This window comes from Glycine soja, chromosome 17, assembly GCF_004193775.1.
Source record: "Glycine soja cultivar W05 chromosome 17, ASM419377v2, whole genome shotgun sequence".
Classification (NCBI taxonomy): domain Eukaryota; kingdom Viridiplantae; phylum Streptophyta; class Magnoliopsida; order Fabales; family Fabaceae; genus Glycine; species Glycine soja.
The window spans coordinates 479,077-491,934 of record NC_041018.1 but is presented as its reverse complement, the minus strand read 5'-3'; the positions used below and the strand labels follow the sequence as shown (position 1 = coordinate 491,934).

The window sequence follows — 12,858 nt, the reverse complement described above, 5'->3', positions numbered from 1 at the left end:
ATTAAATTGAGCAGGTGAATTAAATGATTATTATTATAAATACAAGACCAAAAAATTCAAACAGTTGTAAACTTGGGTCGTCATTATAAAATTTTCCTTAATATGAGTTGAATGGTAAAAAGCAATAAGAAATGACGTGTGTCACGTGATTTGAATGTATAATGAAAGAGCGTTGTCAGATTCAGCGAGCACACGTTGATTTGGATATTTTAGTCTGGTCAACGGTCAATCCTGTCGTTTTTGTAATTGTTACCTGCAGCAGTCGGTGGACGAGGAAATTCCGTTGCCATTAAATTTGAGTGCTGAGTCAGATGAACATTTAACTAACAGCAACACCTATTCTTCTCCACCAATACCATCACCATCCCTTCCCTTAGTTGTCTCCTTTTTATTGTAATCTATCTCCAAAAAAGCCCTTTTTAATTTCCTAAGATCATCATCACTTCACTTGGCACTTGCTCCTAACATTCACTTGAGTTAAATCTATCCTCGGTATTCACTGGCTTGCCACTCTTTTCTCACTTTTTAAGTTATAAATATATTTACATGAAAAATCTCAAAGTTTCTTTCGTTTAGTTTATGTTATTGTTTGGTAGGCATGCTAATTTAACTTAATTTATTGCTTTTCTCAACATGTTCCTTTCTTTAAAAGTGTTTTAGTCTCTATCTCAGCTGCATGTTTTTTTGTTGTGGTGTTGTTGTTTATTAGATATTTGTCATGTTTTTAGCAGTATAATGGACGAACAATTGAGGATACTAAAAGTCATTGTTGTGCAAGGCAAAAAATTAGTGATCCGGGATTCAAGAGCAGTGACCCTTATGTTGTTGTCAAGCTGGGGAATCAGGTAACTTGGGTTTACATTTCAGTTTTGCCTTGTATCTTTTTTATGTCAACATTATGTAGCGTTTTTAAAACATCTGAACGTTGAAATGATTCACCAATTATCATGTATATCAGACCGCAAAGACCAGGGTCATTCATTGTTGCTTGAATCCTGTCTGGAATGAAGAGCTGAATTTCACTGTGACAGAACCTTTGGGAGTTCTGAATTTGGTGAGTTTCCTCTTATTTATTTGCATTTATAAATATACACTTTTATTTGTTGGCGATTCATTTTGCGTTTTGAAAAAAAAAGAGCTTGAGATTGAAAATTTAGGACTTGTTAGTAACAGGTCAGAGTCAGACCTCTACATATTTTCTTCTAAGTATCAATATGATAACCTAATAAGTAAAATGGTAAACAATAAGGGTGTAGTAATTAACTCACCACTTGTATCTTTGTGAGTTTGGCCACATTCAATTTGCAGCCAAAGATAAACATTACCACATTACTAACCGGTTTAGTGGTATATATCTCCTCCCAGACAATTTACATGCATTTTATTATAATATATTGATAAGTTTTGTGGCGAAATATTTGAAATGGTGAGTTTAATTAGGTTGTAATTAAGTTGGTTTTCGGATAGGAAGTATTTGATAAAGATTTTTTGAAGGCTGATGACAAGATGGGAAATAGTTATCTGAACCTTCAACCATTAAACTCTGCAGCCAGATTAAGAGATATTTTAAAGGTGTCTTCTGGTGAGACAACATTGAGGAAGGTGACACCGGACAGTGAAAACTGTCTTGCTGGTGAAAGCAGTATCAATTGTGTTAATGACGTAGTGCTACAAAATGTTTGGTTAAGGCTTCGTGGGGTCGAGTCTGGGGAGCTATAACTTACCATCAAGTTAATCACTTCTGCTGCTGCTTCAAATTAGTGCACAATTGTTGTTGAGCTCCTCATAGATACCAATTCCAATGCAATTTTGTAGTTAATTAGTTGGTGATGTGCTTGATCTCAAAGCCACTTGAAGCTGTATATTCAAATGAAAATGTTTTTGATTCATGGCTTCTTCTAAGTTGTGTTGTGTTTGTCTATCCTTGTGTTTGAGATTTCAGAATTTGGTGATTTGTACTTAATGAAATAGAAATATGAATTTTCATGAAAGTCGTATCTTTTGGGGCCAATATCATTAGGCTTGTAAGATACGGGTGTCTTTTGTCGCAATTAGAATCAATCCAACTTTCCAATGTAAGCCAAAAACATTTCTGGACTAGACCTGGTTAAGAGACCAAGTATATTACGGGTCAAATTGGCTAACACAAGCGTCCACCTTTTTGTTTTTAAGATTTGACATTTTAAGCTTAGAATTTTATGGATTAGAAATATAAAAAAAAAACTTAAATTTTCAAGCTTTTAAATCCAACTTCAACTTTTTAAGCTTATTTTGTCACTTTTCTCAAACCCAAAGAAACGAGACTAATATTCACTCTCTAAAAAAAAAAGAAACAAGACCAATAAAATAAGTAGTCAATTTAAAATGATAACTTAAATTGTTGTAAAACATAAAATTTGGGATGCTTCAACTCATTAATAATTATAAAATTGTCATCTTTGTTTAGTTTTTAAAAAGTAATTATAAAAAATGAAAAGCTAAGATAATAAAAAGTGAAAAATATTATTAATAAAACGAACTAATTAATAACAATCTATTTGAAAAAATAATTTGTTTACCAAAAGCAATGTGATCATTATAGCAGAAGAATTTTAATTTTATATGTCATCGTCTAAATATTATTAAAAATATTAAATTAATTTTAGTTCATTTTGGGTAAAGTTTTCTTAAGAAAGTAATTATATTTATTTTTAGATTCAAAATTTTATTTTATTCAAAGTGAATTAATCCAAACACACTATCCATTTCCAAAGAAAAATATGTGATTAATTAAAATAGTATTTTTTAATTAAAGCTTTAAGAACTAGTTTGGTATTTTTGGACTAGAGAAAAGAACTTGTCCGTACTAATCCTAAAGGATATATACATTACATTCGGAAGTGATTAGGATTAGAAGGACGCATTGCATCGCATGCAAAAGACAGGACTAGACAAGGTGAAGATGGGCAAGTGGGTCCCTCCCTTAACACCACACCATACCATGTTTAGTTTTCCAACCAAAAACGTTGCCTTTGATTTCTTTTCTCTTTAGCTGCTTCTTTTGTCTCTCCAAACTAACATCCAGATTGCTCTGTTACTGTGAGTGAGTTGGGTTTTTGTTGTTATATAATTATAAAACTAAAACTGCATCATCCTTTTTCATATCATATTCTTTCTGTTGTTTTCAGATCAAAAGGCCTTCTTTCCTCATTTCGGACGCACGCTCCCCATCCATGTCTACTTGTGTAAAATCCCGAGGTATTTCTTTCAATCATCATGCCATGCCTTCTCTTCAAATTTACGTCCTTAGCTTGATGATGAATTTATTATGTATTCTGTGGTCAGGTGTGAAAATAATGGACCACCTTTGGTGAAGTGGACACATATATAATTGATAAGAATACTTAATCTCTCTCTCTATGTGTTTTTTGGGTACAGATGTTTGTATTGTTGGTGTTGCACGGACGCCAATAGGTGGTTTACTTGGCACCCTATCATCTCTTTCTGCCACAGAGTTAGGCTCAATTGCTATTAAGAGTAAATCACCATTACTAAGCTATTTTCCTGTTTCTTTCTTAAAAGGATCAGTCAGCAAATATTTATGGAAAATTCTTGCTCATCTGCAGCTGCTCTCAAGAGAGCAAATGTTGATCCATCACTCGTGCAAGAGGTGTTTTTTGGGAATGTTCTTAGTGCCAATTTAGGGCAGGCTCCTGCCAGACAGGCTGCATTAGGTGCAGGAATTCCTACATCTGTAATCTGCACTACTATTAACAAGGTCTGTGCATCAGGGATGAAAGGTATGTTCTTTTTTTGTTGTTGTTGATTTGGAAGGGTATTCCAGTATTCCCACTTAAATATATGAATTTTAATTGGAAGGGTCCTTTTCATTGCAGCTACCATGCTTGCAGCACTCACCATACAATTCGGTCTCAATGATGTTGTTGTGGCTGGTGGTATGGAAAGCATGTCAAATGCACCTAAGTACATTGCGGAGGCCAGGTTCGCTTTTCTTTCATGAATTGTTGATACTTAATACTTGGGCTTTCCGATAAAAGATAACGTTTTTTAAATCTGACAAAATCTGCTGCAGATAGTGGGAAGACTTTATTTTAGCTGCCATGCTGAAATCATGTTTCTTGTGGTGTTTCAGTAAATAGTCTATGCCACCTAACTGTAGTTATAAGTGCTTAAACATTGGATGAAATCCCACTATCATTACTTTTTTTTGGTTAGTTATTGATGTTGAGTATCTCCATATTCTGCATATATTGTGTCTAAAACAGGAAAGGGTCTCGGTATGGACATGATACCATCATTGATGGTATGGTCAAAGATGGCCTTTGGGATGTCTATAATAACTTCGGCATGGGAGTATGTGCCGAACTATGTGCAGATCAGCATGTCATAACAAGAGATGAGCAGGTAGTGTTCCTTGGTGAACAGCCTATTAAAATTTTGTAATACATTTCATTCTTGTTCATTGTTTCACTGTCCTTGAACTGCTTCGATTACCTTAATTCAACATCACAATTGCAGCCTGTCTATGTAGTGGAGGGTGCCATGTTCCTTCCCACCACTATCCTGTTTTTAGTTGTTATTTGAAAACAGGACCATTGTTGTGCTGATATATTTCCTAATCTTGATATGACAATTGTACCTTCTTGTCCCATGACATTATTCCTCCTTCTCAAACATTTTTTTGGGCAACACGGTGGAGCCAAGCTCAAAGAATGTTTTGTTTTTGATTCCTTCTAATCATTAGTTGAATCTAGGATTCATAATTTTGTTCTGCTCTGCAATGTATGTTGTTTTTCAGGACTCTTATGCCATTCGAAGCTTTGAGAGAGGAATATCTGCTCAAAATGCTGGTCATTTTGCTTGGGAGATAGTTCCGGTGTGAATATGATTCCTGCCTATATCAAAATGTTGATAACTTATGCAGTGATGTTGATTTGGTTTTCAATTAACACTTTTTGTGCATGCAGGTTGAAGTTTCCACTGGAAGAGGGAGGGCTTCCAAAATTGTTGATAAAGATGAAGGCCTGGGGAAGGTAAATAGATTAATTTGCAAATGCTTTAATTAATCTAAATGGACCATCTAGTCTGTAGTGCATACTAATAGAATTTAGGTTTACTTTTTTATTCTGTGTGTGTGTGTGTATGTGTGAGACAGGACGTGTGTGTGTGTATAGTATATGGACCAGAGTTACCAAGAAATATATTTTTTTAAAGGTCCTGCTATCATTTTTTTTACCTTTTACTTATAGAACTACAGAAATTTGTCACCAAATTGAATCAAGTTCTGTATATGTGAGTTTTTGTATTTCTTTTGTTGTCTTATTAGAGGCTAGGGGATGTTTATCTGTTAATATTTATTTATTGGTTTCATTGTCAACCATTGTTTGCATTTAGCATTCCATGATTTCCAAGTTTCTTGTTATATTGAATATGGAAACCAAATTGAGCTAATACATTCAAATAACTGTTGATGGTTGTGTATGATATACTTGTCATTTTGGAAGTTCATAACTTTAGAAGCCTTCAACTGAAATCTTATATGAAACTTGCTTCATTTGGAATATGGTGGGAACTCCTACATTTTGTTTAATATTTTTTGTGTTCATGTATCCAGTTTGATGCTGCAAAGTTAAGGAAGCTTAGACCAAGCTTTAAAGAGGTCGGGGGTTCTGTGACTGCTGGCAATGCTTCTAGCATAAGGTCCTTCCTTCTCTTTGTCTCTCCTCATATGTGTGTCTTTGCATACATGGTATACATATAGTAACACATGTATTCCTTGATGCCCATGTGAATTCTGTGAGGGTTGTCTCGTCTCATTGCAAGAAGTTTGCTAATAAATTAATACTTATGCCTTGCAATAGTTATGGTTCTAAACTGCATGCTCTTCTGCTGATAATGGATTGGTTTATTGGCTTGACTAGTGATGGTGCTGCTGCATTAGTGCTAGTGAGCGAAGAGAAGGCACGTGAGCTTGGATTGCATGTAATTGCAAAGATAAAAGGATATGGGGATGCAGCTAAGGTGTTTTGACAAGTTAATGTTAACATGTTTAGGTCTTGATCAATATTAGCATTTAGAGCTAAAGCAGAAGTGTTTTGCAGGCGCCTGAATTATTTACAACTGCTCCTTCCCTTGCAATACCAAAAGCTATATCAAATGCTGGTCTTGATGCTTCTCAAATAGATTATTATGAAATAAATGAAGCTTTTTCGGTAAGGAATACAGCACATATTTTGCTCATTCAAGTGAATATGCTAATTGTGTTCCACCTTCTTCAATGCAGGTTGTAGCTCTTGCAAATCAGAAGCTTCTTGGTCTTGATCCTGTGAGTGTTTAAGTGCCTCTGCTCCTTGGCTCTTTTTGTATAACATGCCATTTTTTGGCTGTTCTAGCTGCTTCAGCATTTTGGTTCCTCCATTCTGCCCTGGTATAGTGGCTTAATAATAGATAATTTATGTACTTCCTATCAAATGCAGGAAAAAGTTAACGCGCACGGTGGAGCTGTGTCATTGGGGCATCCCTTGGGTTGCAGTGGAGCTCGCATCTTAGTTACATTATTAGGGGTAACATGTGACCTTGGTTCTTTATATTTCATTTTCTTTCACCCTTGGCACACATTCTTATAGTTCTCTAGTTAGTATTCTGTAAGCCATGCAGCTGTTATCCATTACATTTTATAATTCTTGCTTGATTGCTACACTTTCCAGATTTTTGTGATCTGTGGATATCTTAGCCAAGTTGTATTACAGGTATTGAGGCAGAAGAGAGGGAAGTATGGTGTTGCCGCCATCTGCAATGGGGGAGGAGGAGCATCTGCTCTTGTTCTTGAGCTCATGTAAGCCTTTTTAATTTGGTCAGCCATTGTTCAGTTCTAATAGTTTACAGTGTAGTTAATCCTGCTTGAACAATATGAGATCAGGTCCTTATTCTGGGGATGTCTACTTATTTCATTGTAGCTTAGAAAGTTCTCATTAATTAATTAATTAATTGTTGTTGCCACGGAATTAGTTTGGGGGATGTCGAAGATTAATGCTCAATAAATGTAGTTAGACATCATGTCTCCCAATAGTTGAAAATCATTGTCCCCTGTAGGCTATTGCTTGTTATTTTGAAGAATAATAGTCATAATGTAAATCAGTAAATATGAACAGTACGATATGACTGCATTATCTTTATTCTTTTAACAATAACATTTAACAGTAGTTGGCTCATGAAGTATGCTTTGTTTACATTAATTTATATTTGTGGATATCTTTACATTCTTTGTTTACAGACTTTTGTATATAAACTGTCAATTAGATACCTAAAATCGAACTCATTTGGCAGGTTGGAAACCTGAATCTTATATAATTTTAGAAAATAAATGTGTTTTTTCTTTCTTTCTTTTTCCTGCTACATCCTGTTTTTCCAACCCCCAAATGATTGAGGTTTTTGCATTTTGCAGGCCGGTTGCTGTGGGACGTTCTTTATTATGACAAAGATCTCCTTACATCATACTACTTTGCAACACTTGTACTTTTTTTTTTTTAAATAACAAAACATGTAATAAGTTTAGTCATCAACAAAGTTTGAATGGTACTGGATTCGGTCTCTTTAAGCAAAGTCTCGATAAGTCTTGTGGATGAAAAAAAATGTGATTTTGAGAAAATATCAATCAAATTTTTTGATGGAGATTAGTTATCAACAAAATTGATAGATGTTCCACACTAATACCATGGTGGCAAAAAAAATTGTAATCTGTTCGGTCAAAGGAAAAAAATGATCTTTAGTAAAGCTCCACCTGCTATGATTGTTTGATGTTGTGTCTCTTTACTTTCATATTTTTTTGTATGAATTTGTTGGTGTGAATTTTGCGTCTGTTCAGCGGTAGCAACGGATTAACCACAGATGATTCTCTCCTAGCAATTGATTTGAGGGAGGCTTTTGTCCTTCAATTGGGTTCCTAATTCACTTAAAAGAACTTCCTAGCAATTGTGAAATTGATTTTCTATGCTAAATTACTATAAAAATTAAAAACAAATGCTTGATTAGGGACCTTTTTACATTAGAAATTTAAATATTTAAAGGGACTTGTTCCCAAAGAAAAGATAAATAATCGTTGTTAGTAAAGTTAGACATGTGTGTATTTCATAAATTTCAATAATTAATGACATTAATGTCAATTAGATGAAAAGAGTAACATTGACTTGATTTAAAAAATTAGAGGACTAATATTTTTTAATAATAGGGACAAAATTGGTTAAATTAAATAAAAAGAGGATCTAAAGGAGTAATTTAGTCTAAAAAAACGTGTTGGGTTATATTTTTATAAAATTTAATTAGAATGCACTGAAATATAATTCTCTTGCACTATTATTTAATGTCAAAATTGATAATATTGTTGATTTTTGTAACAATTATATTAAAAACTATATTTAAAGTTATTTTTAATTCATTAACAATCTGAACATCTTTACTTCTTTTTTTTTTGGTACAATAAAAAACTTTACTATGACAATACATAAAGATTGAATTCTATTTAATAACCCATTTTTTTAAATGAACCAATTTCATGTAAATTGTGACATAAAAAATTAGTTACTGAATAAGGCCACTTTATTCTAAAGAGTGACACGTAGGCAGGTTAATATATGAATTGAGATGCTTAATTCATCTTAAAATACTTGCTATTTTAAAAAATATAATTATTTTTCTGGATATTTCACCTAAATGCCTAAATATATTTACAATTATATTTTAATTCTTTTGACAATGATATTTTTATTAAGAATAAAGTATAATTTTGGCTACTCACTTAAATTTTTTATTTCAATTTAGTATCGTAAGTTTAAAAAGTTTCTATTAGATTAAGTTGATACTTCCATTAGTTTATCACACTAATTTAGTCAATTTGATGATATGTGACAAATTTTAAGAGATGTCAAGTCCATGTTTGTCAAGTTGGTCAAAATGAGCATTGTAAGTAAAAAAAAATAATTATTGAACAATCATTTTAGTCTAACAAGAGAATTTAAAGACCAAAAGTGGAATATTTTAAACTTAGGAGACTAATGTTATGTTGTACAAGATATTTCAATTAGTTTTAAGTTTTTTTTTTACTTATCGAAAAACTTGTATGATTGTTCGATAAACAAGCTTTTTCAGTAGTTTTTAGTATTTTTTTTAGAATACTACTTGAATTAACATTTTAGAATTTTTCTAAAACGTTATATTCTACTTTTTTATATTTTCTTTCATTTTTATCCTCAATATATTTATTCATTCCTTATTATCTTTTTAAAATAAATTATGATTTTATTATTTTTTATCATTTTACACTTTTCAACTACTTTAATAATTAATTTTACTAAATACTTACCGTTTGATAAATTAACTTTCATTTTTCAACTATCAGATAATTTTTTAACTTCCAGCTAACTTTTCATAATTTTGCCAAACATAACTTAAGTTGAAACAAAAAATTTAGATAAAAGAAGAAAATTATGTTTTAGCTTTTTATTAAATATAATAATTTTGTTTATTGTATTTCTATAATTAGAATTTTCTTAAAATATATATATTATCTTATAAAACAAAATAATGAGACAGAAAGAATATAACTTAAAAAATCTTGGGATTAATTCTTAGTAACAATTAGAGGAACAAATCAAATTAGCTATGTTTGTGCTGTCTTTAATAACAGAGATAAGATCCACAAGATTTACCGTTGATCATATCCATAGTCCTAATAAAGTTAGATAATGAGACAGCAATTAGCCAACATCTTGAGTTGCACGTAACAGACCCTTGGTTAAGGTGTTTGTTTCCGCATATACCCCAATCCTTACACAATAAAAGGTCATTTTTGTATTTGACCACCCTGTTTGGTTGGTATATACTGTAAGCCCCACCACAAACCTTTCTGTCCCTTGAGCTAAAATAGAATAACTAATTCTACATCCCAGCACATTTAACCAACCAAAATCTGGGATGTTCTTTTCACAAAGACCCCTGAACTTTCTAATGTCAAAAGTTGGACTCAAGGAACCTATGCTTTCATCAGGGTTCTTTTGAGTTCCAACACCTTTGCTTTGGAAATTGATTCCACCTGATCAAGTGAAAGAGATTCTTCAGGCTTCATCTTTGTTTTTTTCACGTAAGAACATTGCTCTCCGGTTTTGTAACTTAAAATATTACCATAATTTTCGTTGAGTTTAACATGTACCCTTCATTGGTGCCAATAACATGTAGTGAGTGCTATTCAAATTTATAATGTGGTACGATACAATCATTAACTTAAAATATTAAGTTGTGCTTTCGATTTACAGAAAATTTATAATGTGGTACGATACAATCATTAATATCAGAGCTGGCAACATTAGAAAGTTTAAATATTCTGCAGTTTCATATACCCATATCAAGAGTTGTCTTGCAGCTTAATTCATAGAATTCAATCTCATTGCAATTTATCTTGCAGACAATTTTTCCAATTTAGAGCAAAGAAAATGAATGGCCACAAAAAGTTGAATTCTCCAAGGGGAGAGGTTGGAGAGATAGACACTAGGGCACCATTCCAATCTGTCAAAGCTGCTGTTAGTTTATTTGGCGAAGTAGCCATCACTAGAGACAGATTTTCTGTCAAGAGAAGATCATCAGAGGTATGCATCAAATATTACATACCATTTTTTTCCTAAAAAAGATATCCTAGGATCAGGATAGAGGAGAAACTACTGCATGGTCCGATACCACCACATATCTATGGTTCCTGATCAATTTCTACATGACACATAATCGAGATTTTAATTTATGAGAAAGTTAATAGAATTCAGTTGCTTGAGACATTTTTGTCATGGAAAATGATTTTCATGCTTTTTCTTCATAATTTGCAGAATGTATTTGAAAAGGAGACGCAGCTTATCTTGGCCCAAAAGGAATTAAACAAGATAAAGAAACAGGTGGATAATGCTGAGGCCATCAAAGCCAAAGCACTTTCTGAGCTTGAGAATGCCAAGGAGATCCTTCAGAGTTTGACAAGCAAGCTGGCCAACGTGAGAGAATGCAAACAATCTGCAATGCAAGCAGCTGAATTGGTGAGGAACCAGAGCAAGCGATTTGAAAAGACACTATCGCTAAAAGCCGTGGGATATGAAGCTTGGAGAAAAGAACTAGAACATGCAAGAAAAGCGTACACTACGACTATAACTGAACTAGATTCTTCCAAGCAAGAACTCACCAAAATAAGGCAGGATTTTGATGCAGTTTTGGAGGCAAAGCTGGCAGCACTCCAAGCAGCAGGAGAGGCTCAGCATTCAGCAAAATTAAACTCGGAAAGAATCAGTGAACTCTCAAATGAAATTGCAACCATGAAAGCATCAATTGAACAAGTGAGACTTGTCTCTGAACAATCCCAAGAAGAAAGTGAAGCCCAACTTGTTGGTTATTACAAAACTGCCAAGGAAGAAGCACAGAAAAACTTGGAGTCCTTAAAGAATGAATACGACACTGAACTAATGCAAAGTCTAGATGCCAAACTTGCTCAAACAAGTGCTGAGATTGAGTTTCTTCAAGAGCAGATTAAGAAGCTGCATGCTTCTAAGATGGATTCTGTGAGGCTTCTAACTTCAGAGCTTAAAGAAGCCACAAAGACACTTGAGGAGGTTGCTGAAGAAAAGAACTCCCTTAAGAAACTGGTGTTTTCTCTTAGGACAGAATTAAAGCAAGTTAAGAAGGAGCAAGATGAAGTGAAGGAGAAGGGACATATAGCAGAAGCTCTTGCTGCTAACCTCACTGGTAAACTACAAGGGAGCATGAGAGATGCAAGGCCTAAGCCAGGCACTGTTGATGACTTAGAAGCAAATATGTTCTATGTGCAGAGTGCGAAGATTCGGAAGCTACAATTGGAAACTGAAGGTGCAATAAGAGAAGCAGAAGAGACGAGGAGAAAAGTTCAAGAGCTGAAGCAAGAAGTTGAAAAATCAAGGGCTGTGGCTGAAGAAGCAGAGGAAAAACTTGAGCTCGTTCTGGTGGAGGTTAAAGAGGCAAAAGCAGCAGAACAAAGAGCCGTTAAAGAGATGAAGATTTTGTCTGAAGTGGGTAGAGTCCCGTACTCAAAATTCAATGGCAAGATCAAGATGTCAAATGAAGAGTTTGAGGCACTGAGAGCAAAGGCCAAGGAGTGTGAGGATTTGGTTGAAAAGAAAGAGGCAATTGTGATGGCAGAGCTGCAGGAAATCTATGCAAGAAAGAATGAAGTGGACAGAAAGGTGGAAACTAATCTGAAGGCAATTGAGGAAACAAAGGCTGCAGAGGAGACGGCTTTGTGGAGTGCAGAGATGGCAGATTCTGCAAAAGTGGCAATTGAAAGTGAACTGAGGAGGTGGCATCAACAACAACAAAAGGTGATACCAGGTGCTGCTTCTCAGAAATTGGAGCATTCTGCAGCACCAATCTTGACCATCTAGAATAAAAGTCAAATCTAGTAGATATAGATGGGAAAGGAAATAACTTGGTTATTGTGTTGCCTTTCTGCCTTTATCTTGGAAGATGGGCCATCACTTATGTATCATCAACTCTTCCAGTACGCTTGGAAACTGTGTTGATGTTTCCATCTTTCAAAAACAAATGGAATGTGCAAATGCAATTTCTCATTGTCAACAACCTGCTTTTTTTCTGGTTCCTAGGCCCCTTAATAAACAACTTTCTGGCTCTTGTATATTCCAAGTAGCTGTTCTTTATGCACAATCACGCAAAGCTGAACAAGGTTTTCAAGTACAGGACATAAAGCATACGATATTTCTCTTATGCCATTCAACAATGCTTTAACATAAATTATAATATTATATTTGAACTGGTAGAGAAAATCAAGAAATATCAAGACCA

General features: G+C 33.9%; 2 protein-coding genes and 1 pseudogene across 4 annotated transcripts; all 3 read left to right on the top strand.

Annotated features, from left to right (window-relative positions):
- Window positions 1-733: 733 nt before the first annotated feature.
- LOC114392731 lies at window positions 734-2,051 on the top strand (annotated as a pseudogene).
- Window positions 2,052-2,887: 836 nt separating this feature from the next.
- LOC114392730 (probable acetyl-CoA acetyltransferase, cytosolic 2) lies at window positions 2,888-7,779 on the top strand. 3 transcript variants are annotated; one of them, XM_028353957.1, is made up of 15 exons: window positions 2,888-3,078; window positions 3,168-3,237; window positions 3,418-3,516; window positions 3,606-3,779; window positions 3,876-3,981; window positions 4,266-4,404; window positions 4,799-4,876; window positions 4,968-5,033; window positions 5,615-5,700; window positions 5,922-6,021; window positions 6,102-6,212; window positions 6,284-6,325; window positions 6,477-6,563; window positions 6,750-6,835; window positions 7,445-7,779. In XM_028353957.1, exons 2-15 carry the CDS (start codon window positions 3,213-3,215, stop codon window positions 7,473-7,475), a joined length of 1,230 nt encoding a protein of 409 aa, XP_028209758.1. In that variant the 5' UTR covers window positions 2,888-3,078; window positions 3,168-3,212; the 3' UTR covers window positions 7,476-7,779. The 3 variants fall into 3 exon arrangements, with proteins under 3 accessions (XP_028209758.1, XP_028209759.1, XP_028209757.1); XM_028353958.1 differs by having other exon boundaries at window positions 2,888-3,082; XM_028353956.1 differs by having other exon boundaries at window positions 2,904-2,935.
- Window positions 7,780-9,997: 2,218 nt separating this feature from the next.
- On the top strand, window positions 9,998-12,689 carry LOC114393896 (WEB family protein At1g12150-like). Its single transcript, XM_028355379.1, has 3 exons — window positions 9,998-10,135; window positions 10,457-10,637; window positions 10,869-12,689. The coding sequence occupies exons 2-3, from the start codon at window positions 10,485-10,487 to the stop codon at window positions 12,438-12,440; spliced, it is 1,725 nt and encodes a 574-aa protein (XP_028211180.1). The 5' UTR covers window positions 9,998-10,135; window positions 10,457-10,484; the 3' UTR covers window positions 12,441-12,689.
- Window positions 12,690-12,858: the final 169 nt, after the last annotated feature.

What these genes read in the sequence shown, in the direction of transcription:
- LOC114392730 (XM_028353956.1), top strand. Translation starts at nt 2,912, where the DNA reads ATGCAAAAGACAGGACTAGACAAG. An exon ending in TACTTGTGTAAAATCCCGAG is followed by an intron (nt 3,238 to 3,417) that starts GTATTTCTTTCA and finishes TTTTGGGTACAG; the next exon opens with ATGTTTGTATTGTTGGTGTT. An exon ending in TCATAACAAGAGATGAGCAG is followed by an intron (nt 4,405 to 4,798) that starts GTAGTGTTCCTT and finishes GTTGTTTTTCAG; the next exon opens with GACTCTTATGCCATTCGAAG.
- LOC114393896 (XM_028355379.1), top strand. Translation starts at nt 10,485, where the DNA reads ATGAATGGCCACAAAAAGTTGAATTCTCCAAGGGGAGAGGTTGGAGAG. An exon ending in TCAAGAGAAGATCATCAGAG is followed by an intron (nt 10,638 to 10,868) that starts GTATGCATCAAA and finishes CATAATTTGCAG; the next exon opens with AATGTATTTGAAAAGGAGAC.